Source organism: Oryctolagus cuniculus, chromosome 3 (assembly GCF_051225735.1).
Source record: "Oryctolagus cuniculus isolate XC-2025 breed Fujian yellow rabbit chromosome 3, ASM5122573v1, whole genome shotgun sequence".
Lineage (NCBI taxonomy): Eukaryota > Metazoa > Chordata > Mammalia > Lagomorpha > Leporidae > Oryctolagus > Oryctolagus cuniculus.
In genome coordinates, this window is record NC_142869.1 from 9,404,124 (window position 1) to 9,425,633 (window position 21,510).

At 42.6% G+C, this 21,510-nt stretch overlaps 1 protein-coding gene across 1 annotated transcript in view; it reads left to right on the top strand.

The window, feature by feature from the left end:
* DNER (delta/notch like EGF repeat containing) overlaps positions 1-21,510 on the top strand; it is a 423,033-nt gene that overhangs the window by 356,245 nt on the left and 45,278 nt on the right. The window contains exon 10 of the mRNA XM_008259280.4: positions 18,383-18,496. Within this exon, the coding sequence (XP_008257502.3) occupies positions 18,383-18,496 (114 nt within the window). The remainder of the gene's footprint in view (positions 1-18,382; positions 18,497-21,510) is intronic.

Consider the following 21,510-nt stretch of genomic DNA (forward strand, 5'->3'; position numbering starts at 1 on the left):
GGGAACATCTAGCTGAAGGAACACCTGTGCAGCCCCCGAGAAAGCCGGCCGGCGGTGTGCCGCTCCCCTGCGGAAGTGGGGAATGTGGCCAGGGGGAACCGCCCTTCCACGGAGGTGGAAGGGATAGTAGCCAACCCGGGAAGAACCAGCAGCAAACCCGGGGAGGGCCGAGCAGACGAAAGAACAGCGCAGGGTCCTGTGTCGTTCCTCCACGAAGAGGGGGAGCGACATAATGGTGCCGTGACTCGGATATGAAGCCTAGGCAGGGCTTAGTGTCGTTCCTCCATGAAGAGGGGGAGCGACAGCCGAGAGATGTGCTTCCATCTGAATGGTGGATGCTTAGAGGAAGGAGTCCACAGAGATCAAACCTGAATCAGTCAACTGCTAGAAGAAGTCTCTGAGCTGCAGGAAGAAATCTTGTTCCCAGAGAATGGGCTCACCGAATGGCACAGGGATTAAGGAAAGAACCAAAATGCAATTTGAGATTTCCTGGTAAAATTTCTAACTCCAGGGATAAAGAGAAGTTTTACAAGATTCTTCATGGGGAGTAGAGGTTACATCTAAGAGAAAAAGATCCATTCACGACCAGTTCCTCTCTCCAAGGAAGGTGAGCACAAATGGAGCGGTGTGTGAGACGTTGATGTGAAAATCACCAATTCCAAGATGGCAGAATAGGGAAAAGATGTGCTGCCTTCGACCACTGGAAAATTCAGAAGGAAAACAGAGGAAGTGCATTCCCTGGTGAGAGCTGCGGAGAAGTTCGCAGTGGAAATTATACAGAAGGAAGAGCATGGAGCAGTGTGGAAGGTGTGGATGCAGAACAAGCAGGGACACTGCACACGACTCCTACCGCTGGGAACTGGAGGAGAAGCCAGCTTTGGAGAGTGAGGTGGGAGCAGACTACAGTAGCCCATGCCACTGAGGAAGCATGTTGCACACCACGCTGACCTTGAGTCTGGCCTGGAACCCTGCTGGGAGCAGGGTGCCTGCCTAATCCAGTAAAAACAAAGGACCTTTCTTTCTCCCAATCCCCCAACAACAAGGGTACTTGGTAACTGGGGCGCAGGGGAGAAGCCACCATCTGATACCAGTAGAGGCTGTGGTGGCTCTCCTACACCTGCATGACCAGGGTTTTTACCAGAGGGTGAAATCTGCATTCTTCACTAACTCTGAGTCTGGCTGGGAAGGTTGAAAGAGAGCTGAGCATGCACACGGGACTGTAAATGCCCCCATCCTCTCAGCATATCACAGGCTCTGGAGCTCAGACTGCCAGGGTGGAGCACCCACAGGCAGCTGGCTCTGGATTTTCTCTGCTTTCTTCGTGGACAGGGAAGGCTTGTGGGGCTGAACAGATCCTCTGCACCCTGTGACTGTGGGAGCCTTGTGCACTGCGACTTTGGAAATTCTGACTGCACAACAGGGCATAGGGTGTAGCTGGGTCTAATGAAATCACTGTGCCTGGAGTCAGAAGCTGAGAGTTCCTTGACTGGGTCATTGCAGAGGGAGCCATGCTCACACTGAGGACTTCACAGATCCTTTGTGCAGCTCCTGTGCCAGTATGTGTGAAGGCTGTAGCCACTGTGGGCTAACCTGACCACCTTGGAAGAGAGGTTAGGGTGTGATTACAACAACAGCTGTTATCATACCCCCTCCCCTGATGACAACAGGGATCTCTCATGCCCAACTTGGGTGTCACCCTGGATTCTCTCCCCATCGTTGAGCACTGAAAAGAGCTCCCTGGCCACACCCAGCACATGCCTCTGGGTTTTCATTGAAAGAGCAGACACTCCACTAAGCCACAGTGGCATAGTTCAAAGAAAAAATTCATCACAGGAGAAAACCAGCAAATATTCCACAAATGCCTAAAAATAAATTTAGAAATATAAGAAAAAGGGCCGGCGCCGCGGCTCATTAGGCTAATCCTCCGCCTAGCGGCGCCTGCACACCGGGTTCTAGTCCCGGTCAGGGCACCGGATTCTGTCCCGGTTGCCCCTCTTCCAGGCCAGCTCTCTGCTGTGGCCCGGGAGTGCAGTGGAGGATGGCCCAGGTGCTTGGGCCCTGCACCCCATGGGAGACCAGGAAAAGCACCTGGCTCCTGGCTCCTGCCATCGGATCAGCGCGGTGCGCAGGCCGCAGCGCGCCAACCGCGGCGGCTACTGGAGGGTGAACCAACGGCAAAGGAAGACCTTTCTCTCTGTCTCTCTCTCTCACTGTCCACTCTGCCTGTCAAAAAAAAAAAAATAAATAAAAAAAATAAAAAAAAAAAAAAAGAAATATAAGAAAAAGAACAAAAAAGACAATATGACTCCCCTAAAGAAACACAACACTTCAATATTAGAATGTGAAGATGAAGACTGATGAAATGCCTGAAAAGGAATTTGAAATAATGATCATAGGATTACTCAGAAGCAATGAGAAGCAAATACGTGTGTTAAAGAAATCCATACAAGATATAGATGGATTATTTTCCCATGAAATTGAGATTTTGAAGAGAAATCAAACTGAAATATTAGGAATGAAGAATTAAGTGTGTCAAAAAATACAGTGGAAAGCCTTAACAGCAGACTCGGTGAGACAGAAGAAAGAATATCTAAACTAGAAGACAAATCTTTGTAAACGTCTCAGTGAGACCAACCCACCCCCACCCTCCAAAAGAAGAAGAAGGCAGAGGAGGAGGAGGGGAAGGAGAGGAGGAGGAGGAGAAAACAGAAAAATTAGAAACAGTGTTCAAGATTTACGGAATAATATCAAATGACCCAATATTTCTGTCTTAGGAGTTACTGAAGGTGTGGAAAGAGAGAATTGATTAGAAGGCCTATTCACTGAAATGATAAGAGAAAACACTCATAATTCCCAGAAAGGGACATCCAAGTACTGAAAGCACATAGAATTCCTAATAGACATTACCAGAAAAGATCTTCGCTATGACACATTGTGGTCAAACTTTCAACAGTAAAACATACAGAAAAGATTCTAAGATATGCCTTCAGAGGATTTCCAAATAGATTGACAGCTGATTTCTCATCAGAAACCTTACAGGCTAAGAGAAAAAGTAGAGACTTAGTTCAAGTTTTAAAAGAAAAAAAAATCTGTCAACACAGAATTATGTACCCTATAAAACTCTCATTTATCAATGAAGGTGAAATAAAGACCTTCCATAAAAAACAAACAAAAATTGAAAAATTTGTCTCCACTCATCTAGCCATACAAATGATGCTTAGAAATATGCTGCACACAGGAACACAGAAACATGGTCATCAATATGAAAGGACATGAGGGCAGAAAATCTTAGTAAAGTGCAAAGGAAATCCAAAGCATCAATTGGGATATTTATGGGAAAATGGCTGAGATAAGCCATTACTTATCAATAGTAACCTTGAATGTAAATGGCCTAAATCCTACAATTAAAATATACTGGCTGAATGTAAATGGCCTAAATATTACAATTAAAATATACTGGCTGCCTATAAGAAACACACTTTACCAACAAAGATACACATAGACTGAAAGTGAAAGGATGGAAAAGGATATTCCATGCTAATGGAAAGCAAAAATGAGCAGGTTTAGCCATACTAATATCAGACAAAATAGAGTTTAACATAAAAATTGTTGAAAGGCAAAATAGTATCATGTAATGATTAAGGGATCAATTCACCTGGGAGATGTGACTATAATAAATGTATATACACCCAATGCCAGGGCAAATTAACAAATGTTAATGGATCTAAATGGAGACATAGAGTCCAATGCAATAGTACTGGGCGACTTCAACACCCCACTTTCATCAATGGACAGATCAGTTAGACAGAAAATTGACAAAGAAACAACAGCACTAATAAGAACAAAATGGACCTAATTGATATGTACAGTACATTTCAGCTAACAGTCGAAGAATACACATATTTTCATTAGTGCATTGAATTTTCCCTAGGATAGACCATATGCTACACCATAAAGCAAGTCACAGAAAATAAAAAAAAATGAAGTCTTACTATGTATATTTTCTAACTATAATGGAATGAAGCTGGGAATTAATACTTCAAGAATCTCTAGAAAATATGCAAACACATATGGAGACTGAACAACACACTCCTGAATTTATAGTAGGTCATAGAAGAAATCAAAAGGGAAATTAAAAAAGTGTTTTGGAAATGAATGAAGGTGACATAAAGCATGGATTGTTCTCTCTGCCTCTGCCTCTGCCTCTCTGTAGTTCTGTCTTTCAAATAAATAAATAAATATTTTAAAAAGTGGTACACCATTGGCCCAAATAACCAATACAAAGAGGGAGAGGACCCAAATCCATAAAATTGATGAAAAAGGAGATATAACAGTAGATACCACAGCAATAAAAAAGAATCATCAGGAATTACTACAAACATCTATATACCAGCAAATTGAAAAAATCTTGAATAAATAGATTATTGTACACATACAATCTACCAAAATTGAGTCATGAAGATATAGAAAACCTAAACAGACCAATAACTAATATGGATATTGAATCAGTAATAAAGGTCCCCCCCTAACAAAGAAAAGCCCAGGGCTGGATGGCTTCTGAATTCTACCTGACTTTTAAAGAAGAACTAATTCCAACTCCAATTCTTCTCAAGCTATTCAAAACTATTGAAAGGGAGGGAATCATTTCAAACTCCTTCTATGAGGCCAGAATCACCTTAATTCCTAAATCAGAAAAGATAAAACAAAGAAAGAGAAGAATAGACCAGTATTACTAATGAACATAGATGCAAAACTCCTCTACAAAATATTAGCTAATCAAATACAACAACACTTCAGAAAGATCATTCATCTGGACCAAGTGGGATTTATCCCTGGTATGTAGGGATTGTTCAATATACACAAATCATTAAATGCAATGCATCACATTAACAAATTGAAGAATAAAAACTATATGATTGTCTCAATAGTTGTAGAGAAAGCATTTGATAAAATACAGCATCCTTTCATGATAAAAACCTCAAGCAAATTGGGTATAGAAGCAACGTTCCTAAACACAATCAAGGTAATATATGAAAACCTGCAGCCAGCATCATATTGAATGCAAGAAAGCTGGAAACATTTCCACTAAGATCCAGGAGCAGACAAGAATGCCCACTTTCAACATTGCTATTAAATATGGTCTTGGAAGCTTTAACTAGAGCCATTAGGCAAAAACAAACAAACAAACAAACAAAAACAATAGCAAAGGGCAAGGGGAAGAGAAAGAGAAAAAAAATCAAAGGGAAACAAATTGGAAACTAGGAAGGCAAATTATCCCTGTTTGCAGATGATGTGATTCTATGTCTGGCCAAACCAAAGGACTCCACTAGAAGAGTATTGAAACTCATAAGGGAGTTTGCTTATAGTGGCAGGTTATAACATTAACACACAAAAATTGATAACATTTGTATACACAGACAATGCCATAGTTGAAAATAACTTGTAAGATCTGTCCCAATCACAATATCTACAACAAAATCAAATGCCTTGGAATACATTTAACCAAAGAAGTCAAAGATCTCTATGATAAAGATTATAAAACATTGAAGAAAGAAAGAGAAGAAACACAAAAAAATGGAAATAGCTTCCATGTTTGTGGATTGGAAGAAATAATATCATCAAAGTATCCATACTACCAGAAACAATTTACAGATTCAATGTAATCCCAGTCAAAATACCAATGATATTCTCTGATTTAGAAGAAAATCATACTAAAAATCATATGGAAACCCAAGAGACTCTCAATCTCAAACAACCAAAACAAAGCCTGAAGCATCACAAAACCAGATTTCAAGGCATACTACAGGCAACTATAATCAAAACAGCTTGGTAGTGGCACAAAAATAGACAAGTAGACCAATTGAACAGAATATAAATCCAAGAAATCAAGCCACACATCTACCATCAACTTATCCATGACAAAGTAGCTAAAATCAATCCCTGGAGCAAGGACGGTCACTTCAACAAATGGTGCTGGGAAATTGGAGATCCATGTGCAGAATATGGAACAAGGCACCTAATACAAAAATGAACTCAAAATTGATCAATGATCTAAATCTACGACCTGATACTACCAAATTACTAGAGGTGAATATTGGGGAAACTCTGAAAGACGTTGGCATAGGCAAAGACTTCTTGGAACAAACCCCAGGAGCAAGGCAACCAAAGCAAAAATAGGCAAATGGGATTCCATCAAGCTAAGAAGCTGCTTCACTGTTAAGGAACCACTCAGCAAAGTGAAGAGGCCACTGGCAAATAGGAGAAAATGTTTGCAAACTATGCATCTGATAAAGGATTAGTATCCAGGATTTATAAAGAGCTTAAGAAACTCAAAAACAAGAAAACAATCTAGTTAAGAAATGAACTAAGGACTTGAACAGGTTTTTTTCAAAAGAGGGAATTCAGATGGCTGAGAGATGCATGAAAAATGCTCACTACTGAGAAGGGCTGAGTTACACACACACACACACACACACAGAAAGAGAGAGGGAGGGAGGGAGGGAGGGAGGGAGATGGCAACAGAGAGAAAGATATCTTTTATCTGCTGATTCACTCCCCAAGTGGCAGTAATGACAGCGGCTGGTCTAGGCTGAAGCCAGCCAGGATCCTGGAACTACATCCAGGTCTCCCATGCTGAAAGCAGGGGCCCTAGTACTTGGGCCATCTTCTGCTGCTTTCCTAGGTGCTTTAGCATGGAGCTGGATCAGAAGTGGAGCAACTGGGACAGGAACCGGCACTCATGTTGGATGCTGGTTTCACAGGCAGTAGTAACTCACTGCACCATAATGTGATCTCCAAGAAAATTATCTTTTTTCCTTTTTTGACAGGCAGAGTTAGACAGTGAGAGAGAGAGACAGAGAGAAAGGTCTTCCTTTTTCTGTTGGTTCACCCCCCCAAATGGCCGCTATGGCCAGCATGCTGCGCCGATCCAAAGCCAGGAGCCAAGCACTTCTTCCTGGTCTCCCATGGGGTGCAGGGCCCAAGCACTTGGGCCATCCTCCACTGCACTCCTGGGCCACAGCAGAGAGCTGGCCTGGAAGAGGAGCAACTGGGACAGAATCCTGCGCCCCAACTGGGACTAGAACCCAGCGTGCCGGCGCCGCAGGCAGAGGATTAGCCTAGTGAGTCACGGCGCCTCCCGAGAAAATTATCTTTAAATGTATCCTTATCTGACAGTAACCAGATCAGGACAAAGATATCTGGAGAGAAGATAAACAACAAGAGGAACAGTGGGCAGACTTCTTTAAATGTAAGAATAAATCACATTAGTGAGCTTGTGAGCAGCAAGTGGAAAGGGAAGTTGCTTTATAAAATAGGTATATCAGGGGCTGGCACTGTGGTGTAGTGGGTAAAGCTGCTGCCTGCAGTGCTGGCATCCCATATGGGTGCCAGATCAAGTCCTAGCTGCTCCTCTTCCAATCCAGCTCTCTGCTATGGCTTGGGAAAGCAGTGGAGATGGCCCAGGTCCTTGGGCCTCTGCACCTGCCTGGGAGACCAGGAAGAGGCTCCTGGCTCCTGGCTTTGGATTGGCTCAGCTCCGGTGTGGTGGCCATTTGGGGAGTGAATCAGCAGATGGAAGAGCTCTCTCTCTCCCTCCCTCCCTCCCTCCTTCCCTCCATCTCTCTATTTCCCTCCTCCTCTCTTTAATTCTGCATTTCAAATAGATAAATAAATCTTAAAAAAAGTTATATCTGCTATATTATTTATCTAGAGCTGCAAAGCAAATTACTCCACGTCAGTGGCCTAAAACCACACCTTTTATTATTTAACAGATTTTTTGAGTCCGTGCATGCATGACTTGGTGGATTCCCTACTGAAGGTCTCACAAGGTTGACATCAAGGTGTTGAGCTGGCTGACCTCATATCTGAAGCTTTGGATAGATAAAGATCCACTTCTTAGCTCCGTCAGGATTCAGGAGAATTCATATCCTTATGGCTGTAGAATGCATGACAACTTGGTTCTTGAAAGGACTGCACAGCAACAATGGGAGAACTCTACTGCTTCCTGTTTCCAATTCATGGAGGCCTGCACCCTCTTATATGTCTTAGCTACTTAGGCCAGACTCACCTAGGATGAACTCAAACCCAGTCTGTCAGGGACCTTAACTGCATCCTCAAATACTCTTAACCTCACAGCTCATGGGCGAGGAGAGGGAATTAGTAATGACGTGACTCCTGGGGGGTTGCCTAAGTATGTGCCCACCACACATGCTTTTCAGGAGATTTTTATATGATCAGTCTCACATTTCAATTATTTTAACTGAACCCATGAGTTGGCAGGGGTAGGAAGGATTAGGAAGCATGCAAGTGTGTTAAAGGTCTCATCCGAATGGGCAGGTGTAGTGTTTAATTTTGTTGTGATTATGGAGACATTTAGGTATAGGTGTAAATAAGGATCGCTGAAAACAGGAAGACAAACCATAGAAATGTAGTAGTAAATGACAGAACTTCTAAACTAAGCATGGGGAGTGCGGAGGATGGGTAAAAGGAATTAAGAGAGAGAAAGAGACTAGATTCTGCTCTCTAGTCCAGACCTAAGATTCTGCTCTTTTCTGTCTTTGAGAGATGGACATTTATCTCTTTGGAAGCAGTTCTGCCAATATCTATTTATACATGATATTTCTGTATGAAGTCAGGAGACTGTCAGATGGTGGAGGCAGCATGGAAGGGTCAGCGAGGCTGCTGTGGGCAATGGCTTTGAAATACAAGTGGGCACTTGCCAGACAGAATCTGGAAAAGAGGCTCCCAGAGGGAAGATACTGACTTTATCTCATCTACCGAAATGGCCAGATTCCAAAAGCATTGGTGTCAGGATGGCTGGCTTGAGTCCTCTGTCTCCCAGACCAACAAATTGGGTTGGACAGTCGAGTACTCGCCGAGCTGTAGTTGCTTCACTTGTGAAATGGGAACACTCATAGGTACCTGCAGCTGTGCTCTGAGATCTAGGCGAGACTTTAAGAAGAAGGGAAGCATCAGTTGCTGACTAGTATGTACGTACTTGTAGGTAGGAATTGGATAAGTAATATGTTGGAGGTTGGGCTTTAACATGGTACTTTACATACGTACTTTAAAGAGGTGATTTTTTAAAAACTTTTTTATGTTTTAAAAAACTTAATAAATTAATATAGCTTCCTGAAAAGAATGAGTATAGTGGGAAGTCAGGCAAAGATAGCTAAGAACATTTTGAAAGAGAAAAGCCATAGAGAGCACTTCTGGCATATTTTAAAACCCACTCCAATACTGCAGTTATTATTACATTTGCATGTTGCTGGTGCAAGAATGAACAGAAAACCAAAACTAACAGTCCAGAAACCATTGTCTATAATAAGAATGTGTGATTCCTAAAGAGGAGTAGCTATGAATGAGAGAAAAATTCTTTTCAAAGAAATAGTGCTAGAAAAATTGGATTGCTAACTCCCCAGAAATGCTCTTAGGCTTCTAAATTAATCCCGTATGAATAATAATGATAAAAACCTCTTTGCCTTTGTGTCCCTGGTCTACTTACGTAAAGTCCCTTTTTCCCTTTTCTCTTTTTCAACCAAGTTTCTGAGAGCTGGTACTGACAGCACCTCTATGTCCTAAATCTTTAGTCTTTCCATAATGCTCTTCACTTTGGCTCTTGCCCACACCATTCCACTAACATGGCTTTCAGAAAAATCCACACTGAACTCATTGAAGACTTCCCGGTGACAGCTGTGAGCGCCCTTCTGCTTCCAGCCAGCCATTTTGCCTGTTGAGCCCTAGGTCTCCCTGGAAAGTGACCTGTTTCCTCATGTGCAGCTGCACGCCAGACTCCCTGAGTCTCCTCTCCTGCTCTGAGAGGGTCCTTGGCCCCTGGACACCATAAATGCTGATGGGCCTCAGAGCTTTGAGCTCAGCCTGTTTCTCCCCCTTCACTTCTTCCCCTCATCCATTGCTGTAACTGTAGCAGCAGCCACTGTGGGACGTATCAATCCCCAGACTTCTCCCTCGTTGGGTTGTCAGTAGTGTTGAGGCTTATATCCAGTGATTTCTGGCTTCTGACTTTCCTGTTCCCCACAGTAAATTGTAATCTTCTCTGCAGCTGTGAGTAGGGTGGTTTGCACAAAGCAATATTCAATAGCTGTGTTTATTAGGATTAAAACTGCTTAACAATTAAATGGAGGAAACCAGCTGGAATATTTTCGCAATATGTAAGTTTCTATAGCAGATCATGCACCTGTTTATTTTATTTTATTTTATTTTATTTTATTTTATTTTATTTTTTGACAGGCAGAGTGGACAGTGAGAGAGAGAGAGAGACAGAGAGGAAGGTCTTCCTTTTGCTGTTGGTTCACCCTCCAATGGCCGCCGCGGCCGGTGTGCTGTGGCTGGCGCATCGCGCTAATCCGAAGTCAGGAGCCAGGTGCTTTTCCTGGTCTCCCATGGGGTGCAGGGCCCAAGCACTTGGGCCATCCTCCACTGCACTCCCAGGCCTTAGCAGAGAGCTGGCCTGGAAGAGGGGCAACCGGGACAGAATCCGGTGCCCTGACCGGGACTAGAACCCAGTGTGCTGGCACCGCAAGGTGGAGGATTAGCCTAGTGAGCCACGGCGCCAGCCTTATGCAACTGTTAAAAACCAAAATGCATGAAGGGACTCAGAGCCATCCCTTCATACAGGCCAACGTGCTGTGTGAACCCTCCTCACAGTGGGTTCAAAGCTATGTCGTGATGGGGTCAGTATTCATAGCTTCATATTGTCATAGAGAAATAGTATAGCACCTTGTGTATTGTTCACTTCTAGTGGGACAAATGAAGTAGTCAACAGTATACCATTTGAAATTTTCGCAACCAAAGTTAAAAAATGCTTCCATTTTTAATTATGAAAATAACATGGGGCCAGCACTGTGGCATAGCGGGTAAAGCCTCTGCCTGCAGTGCCGGCATCCCATATGGGCGCTGCTTCGAGTCCCGGCTACTCCACTTCCGATCCAGCTCTCTGCTGTGGCCTGGGAAAGCGGTAGAGGATGGCCCAAGTCTTTGGGCCTCTGAACCCAAGGGGGAAATCCGGAGGAAGCCCCTGGCTCCTGGCTTCGAATTGGCACAGTTCTGTCCATTGCAGCCAATTGAGGATTGAACCAGCAGTGGAAGACCTCTCTCTCTCTCTCTGCCTCTCCTTCTCTCTCTGTGTAACTCTGACTTTCAAATAAATAAATAAATATTTAAAAAAACAAGAAAATAGCATAACCAGAGTAAGAAAAATTTAGAAGAAAAAGTACAAATTGTTAACAGTTTTACAATATAACACAATGGTAACAATAATTTGTATTGTTTTCATTAATTTGTAATATTTGTGTTTTTAAAGTTATAAAATATCAAATATATAATATATGCACTATTTTGTATTTTCTCACACTTTAACATATTATATTTGACTTAAACAAGGGTACTTCAGAAATTTTTGAAAAACTGGAATTGAAAGATAAGTTTATTTTCATGCTAAAATATTTTAAATCCATGGGTAGATTTTTATAATATATATTTTTTATAAACTTAATGAAGATTTCTTGCATATTGTTAGAAAGTCTTAACTGGTTTTATTTTCAATGACTCTGGATTTCCCACTAGGAAATAATATATATCCATTTCCTCATTGGTGCTTCTAATATGGCACTTTTCTTTTTTTTTAACTTTTATTTAATGAATATAAATTTCCAAAGTACAGCTTATGGATTACAATGGCTTTTCCCTCCATAACTTCTCTCCTACCCACAACCCTCCCCTTTCCCTCTCCTTCTCCGCTTCCATTCACATCAAGATTCATTTTTGATTCTCTTTATATACAGAAGATCAGTTTAGCATATATTAAGTAAAGATTTCAACAGTTTGCACCCACATAGAAACATAAAGTGAAAAATAATGTTTGAGTACTAGTTATAGCATTAAATCACAATGTACAGCACATTAAGGACAGAGATCCTACATGAGGAGTAAGTGCACAGTGACTCCTGTTGTTGACTTAGCAAATTGACACTCTTGTTTATGGCATCAGTAATCACCCTAGGCTCTTGTCATGAGTTGCCAAGGCTGTGGAAGCCTTCTGAGTTCACCGACTCTGTTCCTATTTAGATAAGGTTGTAGTCAAAGTGGAAGTTCTCTCCTCCATTCAGAGAAAGGTACCTCCTTCTTTGATGACCTGTTCTTTCCACTGGGATCTCACTCGTGGAGATCTTTATTAATTTTTTTTTTTTTGCCAGAGTGTCTTGGTTTTCCATGCCTGAAATACTCTCATGGACTTTTCAGCCAGATCCAACTGCCTTAAGGGCTGATTCTGAGGCCAGAGTGCTGTGTAGGACATCTGCTATTCTATGAGTATCTCGCTTCCCATGTTGGATCGTTCTCTCCCTTTTTGATTCTATCAGTTAATATTTGCAGACACTATTCTTGTTTATGTGATCCCTTTGGCTCTTAGTCCTATCATTATGATCAATTGTGAACAGAAATTGATCACTGGGACTAGTGAGATGGCATTGGTACATGCCACCTTGATGGGATTGAATTGGAATCCCCTGGTATGTTTTTAACTCTACCGTTTGGGGCAAGTCAGCTTGAGCATGTCCCAAATTGCACATCTCTTCCCTCTCTTATTCCCACTCTTATATTAAACAGGGATCACTTTTCAGTTAAGTTTCAACACTTAAGAATAACTGTGTATTGATTACAGTACTCAACCAAAAGTATTAAGTGGAACAAACAAAAAAATACTAAGAGGGATAACGTATTAAGTTGTTCATCAACAGTCAGGGCAAGGGCTGATCAAGTCATCGTTTCTCATAGTGTTCATTTCACTTCAACAGGTTTCCCCTTTGGTGCTCGGTTAGTTGTCACCAATCAGGGAGAAGATATGATATTTGTCCCTTTGGGACTGACTTAATTCACTCAGCATGATGTTTTCCAAATTCCTCCATCTTGTTGCAAATAATTCTTGAATTAGCCCCTTTATTCATGCCCATTTCATAGTGAGTAGATTATTTTTTGAGTGATAGTCTCAGAAATGAGATAACTGGGTTACAAGTTTGATGACATTGTACCTGTTTATTATTTTTAAAAAGAGTTATCTATTTATCTGAGAGGCAGAGAGAGAGCGAGAATTCTTCCATCCACTGGTTCACTCCCTAAATAGCCACAATGGCTGGAGCTGGGCCGATCCAAAACCAAGAGCTTCTTCTGGGTCTCCCATGTGGTTTCGGAGGCTCAAGGACTTGGGCTATCTTCCACTGTTTTTCCAGGTCATACAGAGAGCTGGATTGGAAGAGGAGCAGTTGGGACATAAACCATCACCCCATATGGCATGCTGGCACTGGAGGCAGCAGCTTTACCCTCCACACCCTAGCGCCGTCGCCCTGTTTGTTTATTTTTAATGGTCACATAAATTTGTAATTGAAAGGATGACTCGACTCTTCCTTTGTTGAACAGCATTATTTTCTCTGCTAGATTCTACTAATCAATGAACAAGAATTTCTGGGCATTTTGTGTACCCAGCCCTTCTCAAGTACAATGATAGATGCTGAAATGCGTTAAGTCAAGCATCTTTCCTTCTCTAGGCTATTATTTAACCAGAAGAGAAGACAGACTAGTGTACCCATGAGGCTAAAATTGAGATGTCACTTGGAATTTCTGGAACAGTTTAGTCCTGGAATAGTTTTTGAGGATTAGTACGTTTGAATAAGATGATGTCTTAAGGCAAATTTTAAGCAGAAAGAACACTTCTGGTTAATTTTATTTACCTGCCTTGCTTTTCCTGGAGATACAATGATGACTTTCAGTTTTCAAATATTAATTAGGACTAAATTTGAGGTGACAGCAAAGATTTATAATTGGAACACTGCTCTTTGAATTCTAACTCATTTTAATTCTAAAATTAACTCTGTGAAGAGCCCTATTGGAATAGAAATATTTTCAAAAACATTTCTCCTCCATCCCTTAATATGAAAAGTATGAATTTTTATTAGGTTTGACTGAATTACAGTTTATTTTTGCTTGAGACTAAACATAGTTTCGTAATCATGCGTGCTATGCCTTTTGCCAATGGGTGATGAATGTGTCATTCCGCTGTCTTGGTTTGTAATATGGACCTGGTTTCCCCTGGCAAAGTAGGGTGTTGTGGAGGCAGATCTGGAATTTGGAATAGCTTCATCCTCCTCCAGCACTCTCACCTGTGTGGCAGCCAAAGTACACTGGTGGCCACTCCTCTGCAGAGGATGGGATACTGGTGTTGAATTCACAATTTCTTCCACACATTAGGTTATGGCGTTTGCTCTGCAAGGCCTCCGAGATTTGTAGGGGAGTCAGACAGGAGAAGATCTCAGTTATGATTGGCATGGTAACTTCTCACAATGGGGATCCTAGCATACTCTCAATGCACCCTGGCAGAAGAACCTCAAGAGTTGGTTTTCCCCAGGAAGGGCCTTTGCTTTGGGACTTGATGAATGAGTTCAAGTCCAGGTTGGGGGAGAAGGTGAAGGAAAGACTCTCGTAGAAGTAGACAGGATGTCCAAGATTTAATGTGGGGGGAGTGCCTGCGACACCCCCCCCCCACCAGGAATGGTGAGAAGGGTGCAGGAAAGGGAGTGCCTCACGAGGAGCATTTGAATTGAGGCAGCGTTGGCACCTCAGTATTGCCCATGCCTCTTCCATCCTCTGAGATTCAAGTTTCTGATCAGAGCTGTCCATCCCTAATGCCAAGGAAAGCAACATGACACATTTTTCATATAGGAATTAGCGAGGCTTAGAGTACTGGGATGTGAGTCATCAAAGTGCTCACTGGAGACTTTATGACCACCTTGCTTCATAGCTGTTGCCTCTCTGGGAAGATTAGCTTTTGCCCAGTCTTGCTGCCAGAAAGCTGTCAATGGGGGAACAACTGACCCAATGCCTATCCCTTGAGAAAAAGCAATAACAAGGAACAAAATGATTATCACCCCCCATACCCAAGAGATCAAAAATTGCTTACCTTGACTGTTTTCATCAAACTTTTAATTGAGGATTTTAAGGGCAAGGTACTTAAATATTTAACCTAGAATTAGCTTTTGTGCCTTATTTGAAGAAATATGTGATTTTTTTGGTGCTAATATGTTAGTTATATTATATTCCACAGGCCAGATTGGCAAGGATATTACTAGAAACTTTCTGAAAATCATCTGTTTACTCTTATTTTAAGTCTAATGGAAAATCCTTTAGACTTTGGCCATTTCTGGACTTTGGTAGTGCCTGTATTTCCCATTACAATGGAAAACGTTTTCGTCTCCTGGTTCCCATTAACCAGTCCCACGGGTACTTGTAGATAAATGATTCTTTGTTTTGCTACAAACTTTTTGAAGCTGCAAAAACTCTTCTGCATTTTATTTTTTCAATTGAATCCATGTTCCTTGGGAGTCAGTGAGAAAAGAGAAATGGAGACTTCTGGGAGAAGAAGCCACACACACCCAAATGATGAAGAGTTACCAGATTTATGCTAATTTTTAAATTCGTTTGATCTTTCCTATTACCACGCATCCCAGATTTGTTCAGGATGAGGACATTCAGGGAGGATCCTTCAAGTCCCTTGCCACAGGGAGGGAACTAGGACAGGCTGTGAGGGGCTGTACCCTACCACACATAAGGTTATGGCACTGGGGGGACTGTGGCTGAAAGACAAAAGAAGACAGGGATCTGAAGAGTATCTCAGAAAAACATCTTCCAGAACATTGTTGATGGCTTGGATATGGGGTGGGGGTGGGGAGGATGGGTGCACAGCAGGGACAGGAAGGAATCAAAGGCCATTCTTGCTCAAATGGCTTACTTGGCTCAGGTAAGTTGTTTGTGTGAATATAGATGGGAAGTTCTGTCTCTGTTTTCTTCTTTCGTGAGCCTTGCTTAAGGCATTGACAAGGAAGTGAGAAAAACCCAGCAAGGATGATCTCAGTGCCTAAATGATGAGTCACTGGGTGTGGCAGCTTCTTGCACAATCCGAGCTAAGTGGTGAAGCAGAGAGCACATTAAGTGAATACCATCCACTTCTATCTGGTTTATGCTGTGCTTCCTGAGGCTGTGGGGAGGGGTGGGCATGTTGGTGTTTATGTTCTTATCCAGAATAGAATGTAATTTTTCTTCCTCTCCAAAGGGTAAGGGGTGGAGGTGGGGAGATAGATACATGGGTAGACAGAGAGACAGAAAGACAAATATCCATTCATCCATTCTGGCACTCCATTGCATCATTGGCAAATATTTCATCTCTCAAATAGTATTGGAGTTTTAAAGTTTTTGATAAAATTACAAAATAATATAAATTCATCATAAAAATTACCAATAAAGTTTCTATATTTTAGTATGTATAGATGTGAAAGCCAAAGTGATCTACTCTGGAAGTAATCCAGGCCCCCTTTAGACATCCGTATAAGTACCTGCATAACCTTGTCTATACCTGTTTTTCTTTTTACACAGCAGAAAACATTTTTCTTTTTACTGTGCAGATTTTTTTATGAGCACATTTTATTTTTAAAATATTTTGATTTATATAAGAGGAGCAAATTTAATGTATTTCACATATACAGTTTTTTAAAAGATTTATTTATTCATTTGAAAGGCAGTTACAAAGAAGCAGAGAGCGAGAGCGAGAGCAAGAGAGAGAGAGAGAGAGATCTTCCATGTGCTGGTTCACTCCCCAAAAGTCTACAAAGGCCGGAGCTGGGCCAATCTGAAGCCAGGAGCCAGGAGCCAGGAGCTTCCTCCAGGTCTCCCACAAAGGTATAGGGGCACAAGGACTTGGACCATCTTCCACTGCTTTCCCAGGCCACAGCAGAGGGCTCGATTGGAAGTGGAGCAGCCAGGACTTGAACTGGTGCCCGTATAGGATGCCAGCACTGCAGGTGGCAGCTTCACCCACTACATCACAATGCCAGATCCCTCATACATACATTTTTTTTTTTTGACAGGCAGAGTGGACAGTGAGAGAGAGAGAGACAGAGAGAAAGGTCTTCCTTTTGCTGTTGGTTCACCCTCCAATGGCCGCCGCGGCCGGCATGCTGCAGCTGGCGCATCGCGTTGATCCGAAACCAGGAGCCAGGTGCTTCTGATCTCCCATGCGGGTGCAGGGCCCAAGGACTTGGGCCATCCTCCACTGCACTCCCGGGCAACAGCAGAGAGCTGGCCTGGAAGAGGGGCAACCGGGACAGACTCCGGCGCCCCGACTGGGACTAGAACCCAGGGTGCCAGCGCCACAAGGCGGAGGATTAGCCTATTGAGCCACAGCGCTGGCCCCATACATACAGTTTTAAGAGCATAATGATACTTCCCATCCTGCCCTCTTCCCACACCTTCACCTTCTCTCCCCCTTCCTTTCTTATTTTTCTTTTATTTCTGCAATGACATACTTTCAACTTCCTTTACAATCACAAGCTTAACCCTCCACCATTGAAGAATTCAACAAGTAGTATGTGTAAAAACCACTGTTCCTCAAGAGTATGAAGAAGGGCTATAAACAATAATCAGATCTCAAAATGTCAGTTCTGCTCATATATGTTACAATTTTATCGTTTGTATAGTAGTTACCACAACTGTGCAGATTTTTAAAAGTGCCTCTTTTTATCATTTTAATCTTTTTAAGTCTGTAGGGTTGCTGAGCTCCATAGAATTTTCGGTATCTCTGTGACCAGACCGAGGCTACTCTCAGTACACTATTTAGTAAGCACAGACTGGATTTGAGTTTCTAGCAGGTTCAGATTCCAGCTCCTTCCCTTCCTAGGCTTTTTGTGCTGGACTCTTTCCTCAGTTTCCTTTTCTGTCAGATGGGGAGTACGGGTACTGGTCTTACTGTGTTGTTGTGAGGGCTGAATCAAGGCACGGCGTGAGGATCTGGAGCATGGCGGGCAGGTGCCCATCACCTGTTACCTTTGCATGTGGGGAACTCAGTTGGTCTTTGAGAGTGAAGATTAAGTTCAGAGCAGCTCCCTCTCTCTCCAGTATTTCTACAGGGTAGATCTGGGACTCATATCTGATTCAGGATCTTCCCATTTAGGATGTTGTTATCAATTACATTAAGATTTTGTCAAGTTTGTCTGGCTATTATCCATTTCTTTTGGATACTTAGCAAGCATTCACCATGGACAAGTTTAATCTTCAGGATTTGGGGCATGGAAAGGTAATTACAGTGGTGCTTGACTTTGTTTTTTTTCTCATAGGCATGCTTTTATGACAGCCTGAAGTCAAGAGGGAGCCCATGCACATGTGTGCACACAACATGCGTGCGCGTGCATGCGCACGCACACACACACGCGCGCTAGGAATCCACTTCTGTGCCATACCACTCCGCACACTCTACTCTGAAAGGTCATGGGGGCTGGAGAGTCCTGCCTAAGTCACCCCTTTCTTGTCTCTTTCTCTGCAGGGATCCACTGTGAGCTGTACAAGGATCCTTGTGCTAACGTCAGCTGTCTGAATGGAGGCACCTGTGACAGTGAAGCCCTGAACGGCACGTGTGTCTGCGCACCTGGCTTTACAGGCAAGTGGTCTGGGAACTGAGTATTCAGTGTTACCACAAGATCCCTGAGATTGCAGAAGTTAATAAAAAGAAATCACAAATTCTCCAAGCAAGAAATAATCCCAAAATCAATCACACTGTTGCGAAATGTACAGTGGATCTATTTTAATGCTACCGGCTACATTGTCCTTTAGTGAGAGGTTTCTGAATCATGCCAGTGCTTGGACTTTCAACACCACCATTGCTGTTGGTTTCCAGGGCTGTGGTTTTGTAGCTCCAGGCATGAGCCATTCCATGGACACTTAAGATAGTTTAAGCATGAATGGAAATCAGACAGGGAAAGGAAAGTCGAATATGTCTTTTCTAGAATCTGCAATTGGGCTACCATGGTTGTTTTTATTGAAAGAGTGTAAAAGTGATGGGGTTTTGAAAACTGGAAGTAAGGGGGAGACACCCTGGGTTGGAGATCAACTCTCAGTGTAGGTCCATGTACTACTGGAGTGTGAAGGGGCAAGAGGGGGAGAAGGCTGGGGCTGCGTTGCACAGAAGATTTTTAGATCACTGAACACCTTGTAGGAGTCTCTTGTAGATCAGAGGATCCCGTCTAACATGGGGTTCTTGTCAGTCCTTTATGGGCTGCAGGGAGTTTGTGAGTCTCCAAAAATAGATGTGAAATGCTGTGCTTATGTGTACATGCTGCAGGGAGACTCTCAAATCTCTCAGATTTCCAAAAAGAACCCTTGACCCACCACAGTGGAAAATGCTCCAGCCTTTGCAGTCCCAGCCACAGGCAGGAGCCTTGATGTTTAGAGAGTTGGACAAAGTCTGTGTTTTCAGAGCCTCACTCAAGGAACAAAAGCGAAAGGGTCACTCGGGTTTGCAAGTTGGGAGAGGCTGGCCTGTGAGGTCCCTTAGAGCAAGGTGAGCGCGTAGGCTGCAGGGAAGTGTGTGATGTCATTGGCAGAGCAACCACACTGCTACAGCTCCCCTGCCTGGACCCTGTGACCACCTCTCAACTCCCACAGAATTTTCACACAACCTGGGTCCCTCATCCATCCCTGCAGACCCTCATCTGTGCTCCTGGGGAAGGTGCAACAGCCAAGATTTGGGAGAAACAATACCAGGTCTTCCCTTCTACAAGGGATCTGCAAAAGTTCATGGAAAATGTTCGGGGTGCCGGATTCTGTCCCAGTTGCCCCTCTTCCAGGCCAGCTCTCTGCTGTGGCCAGGGAGTGCAGTGGAGGATGGCCCAAGTGCTTGGGCCCTGCACCCCATGGGAGACCAGGAGAAGCACCTGGCTCCTGACTTTGGATCAGCGCGGTGCGCCGGCCGAAGCACGCCAGCCGCGGTGACCATTGGAGGGTGAACCAACGACAAAGGAAGACCTTTCTCTCTGTCTCTCTCTTTCTCACTGTCCACTCTGCCTGTCCAAAAAAAAGTTCATGGAAAATGCATATTATGAAAAAATGCATAGCTTGAAAACCTTTGTGTGCTGAAATAAACATCTTTTAATTTCATTTTCTACAAGTTTTTGGAAGTCCACTCCTACTTTTCTGTGTCACATCCTGGGTTTTCCTTTTGAATTTTTTCCTGGGATTGAGAAATGAGTTCACGCCAGAAAATACTTCTTGGATGGTTTTGCTTTGTTGAATGGTGTACAAACACATACAGACATTCATCCATACTTGTAATTTTACGGAGGCAAAAATAATATTGGAGAAGCATCTTGGGTTTTTGAATAGATATTTTTATCCATGAATAATAAAAAGATGAAAAAAATTTAGAAAATATAGGGCTATAGGGAAAAAACACCACGAATTAAAAATGCACTATTAGGAGTCAACTATTGTTAATATTTTTCCCCAAAGAAACCATTTATTTAATGAGTGCAAATTTCATACATGCAACCTAAGGAATGTGGTGATTCTTTGCATCGTATCTGCTTTACCACGCCCACTCCCACACCACCTCCTCCTCCCTCTCTGAATACCAGTGTCCCATTCTCCAGTAAGAAAAAAAAAAGGGCGGGGGTGGGTAACTGTCCCTCAGCAGTCAAGACCAGGGCTGTTCAAGTCATTGCTTCTCAAAGAGTCAATTTCACTTCTACAGACTTCCTTTTGGATGCTGTATTACTTGTCACAGATCAGGGAGAACATATGATATTTGTCCCTTTGGGACTGACTTATTTTACTAAGTATGATGTTTTCCAGATTCATCCATTTTATTGCAAATGACTGGATTTCATTTTTTGCCACTGTATATTATTTCATAGAATATATATCCCATAATTTCTTTATCCAGTCTTCAATTGATGGGTACTTAGGTTGATTCCATGCCTTAGCTATTGTAAATTGAACTGCAATCAACATGAGAGTGCTGATAACTCTTTTATTTGCTGATTTCATTTCCCTTGGGTAAATTCCCTAGAGTGGGATCCTGGGTCATATGGTAGGTCTATATTCAGATTCCTGAGGTATCTCCATACTGTCTTCCATAGTGGCTTTTCCAGTTTACATTCACACCAACAGTGGATTAGGGTACCTTTTTCCCCACATCCTTGCCAGCATATGTTGTTTGTTGATTTCTGTATGAAAGAGCTGTTCTAACCGAGGTGAGATGCAACCTCATCATAGTTTTGATTTGGATTTCCCTGATGGCTAGTTATCCTGAGCATGTTTTCATGTGTCTGTTTGCCATTTGGATTTCCTCTTTTGAAAAATATCTGTTTAAGTCTTTGGCCCATTTCTTAACTGGATTGTTTGTTTTTTTTGTGGAATTTCTTGATCTCTTTATATATTCTGGCTATTAATCCTTTATCAGTTGCAATGTTTGCAAATAATTCCTCCCATTCTGTCAGTTGCCTCTTCAGTTTCCTGAGTGTTCCTTTTTTCAGCACAGAAACTTCTCAATTTGATGTCATCCCATTTGTTGATTTTGGCTTTGATTGCCTGTGCTTCTGGGGTCTTTTTCAAGAACTCTTTGCTTGTGCCAATGTCTCATAGGGTTTCCCCAGTGTTCTCTAGTAACTTGATGGT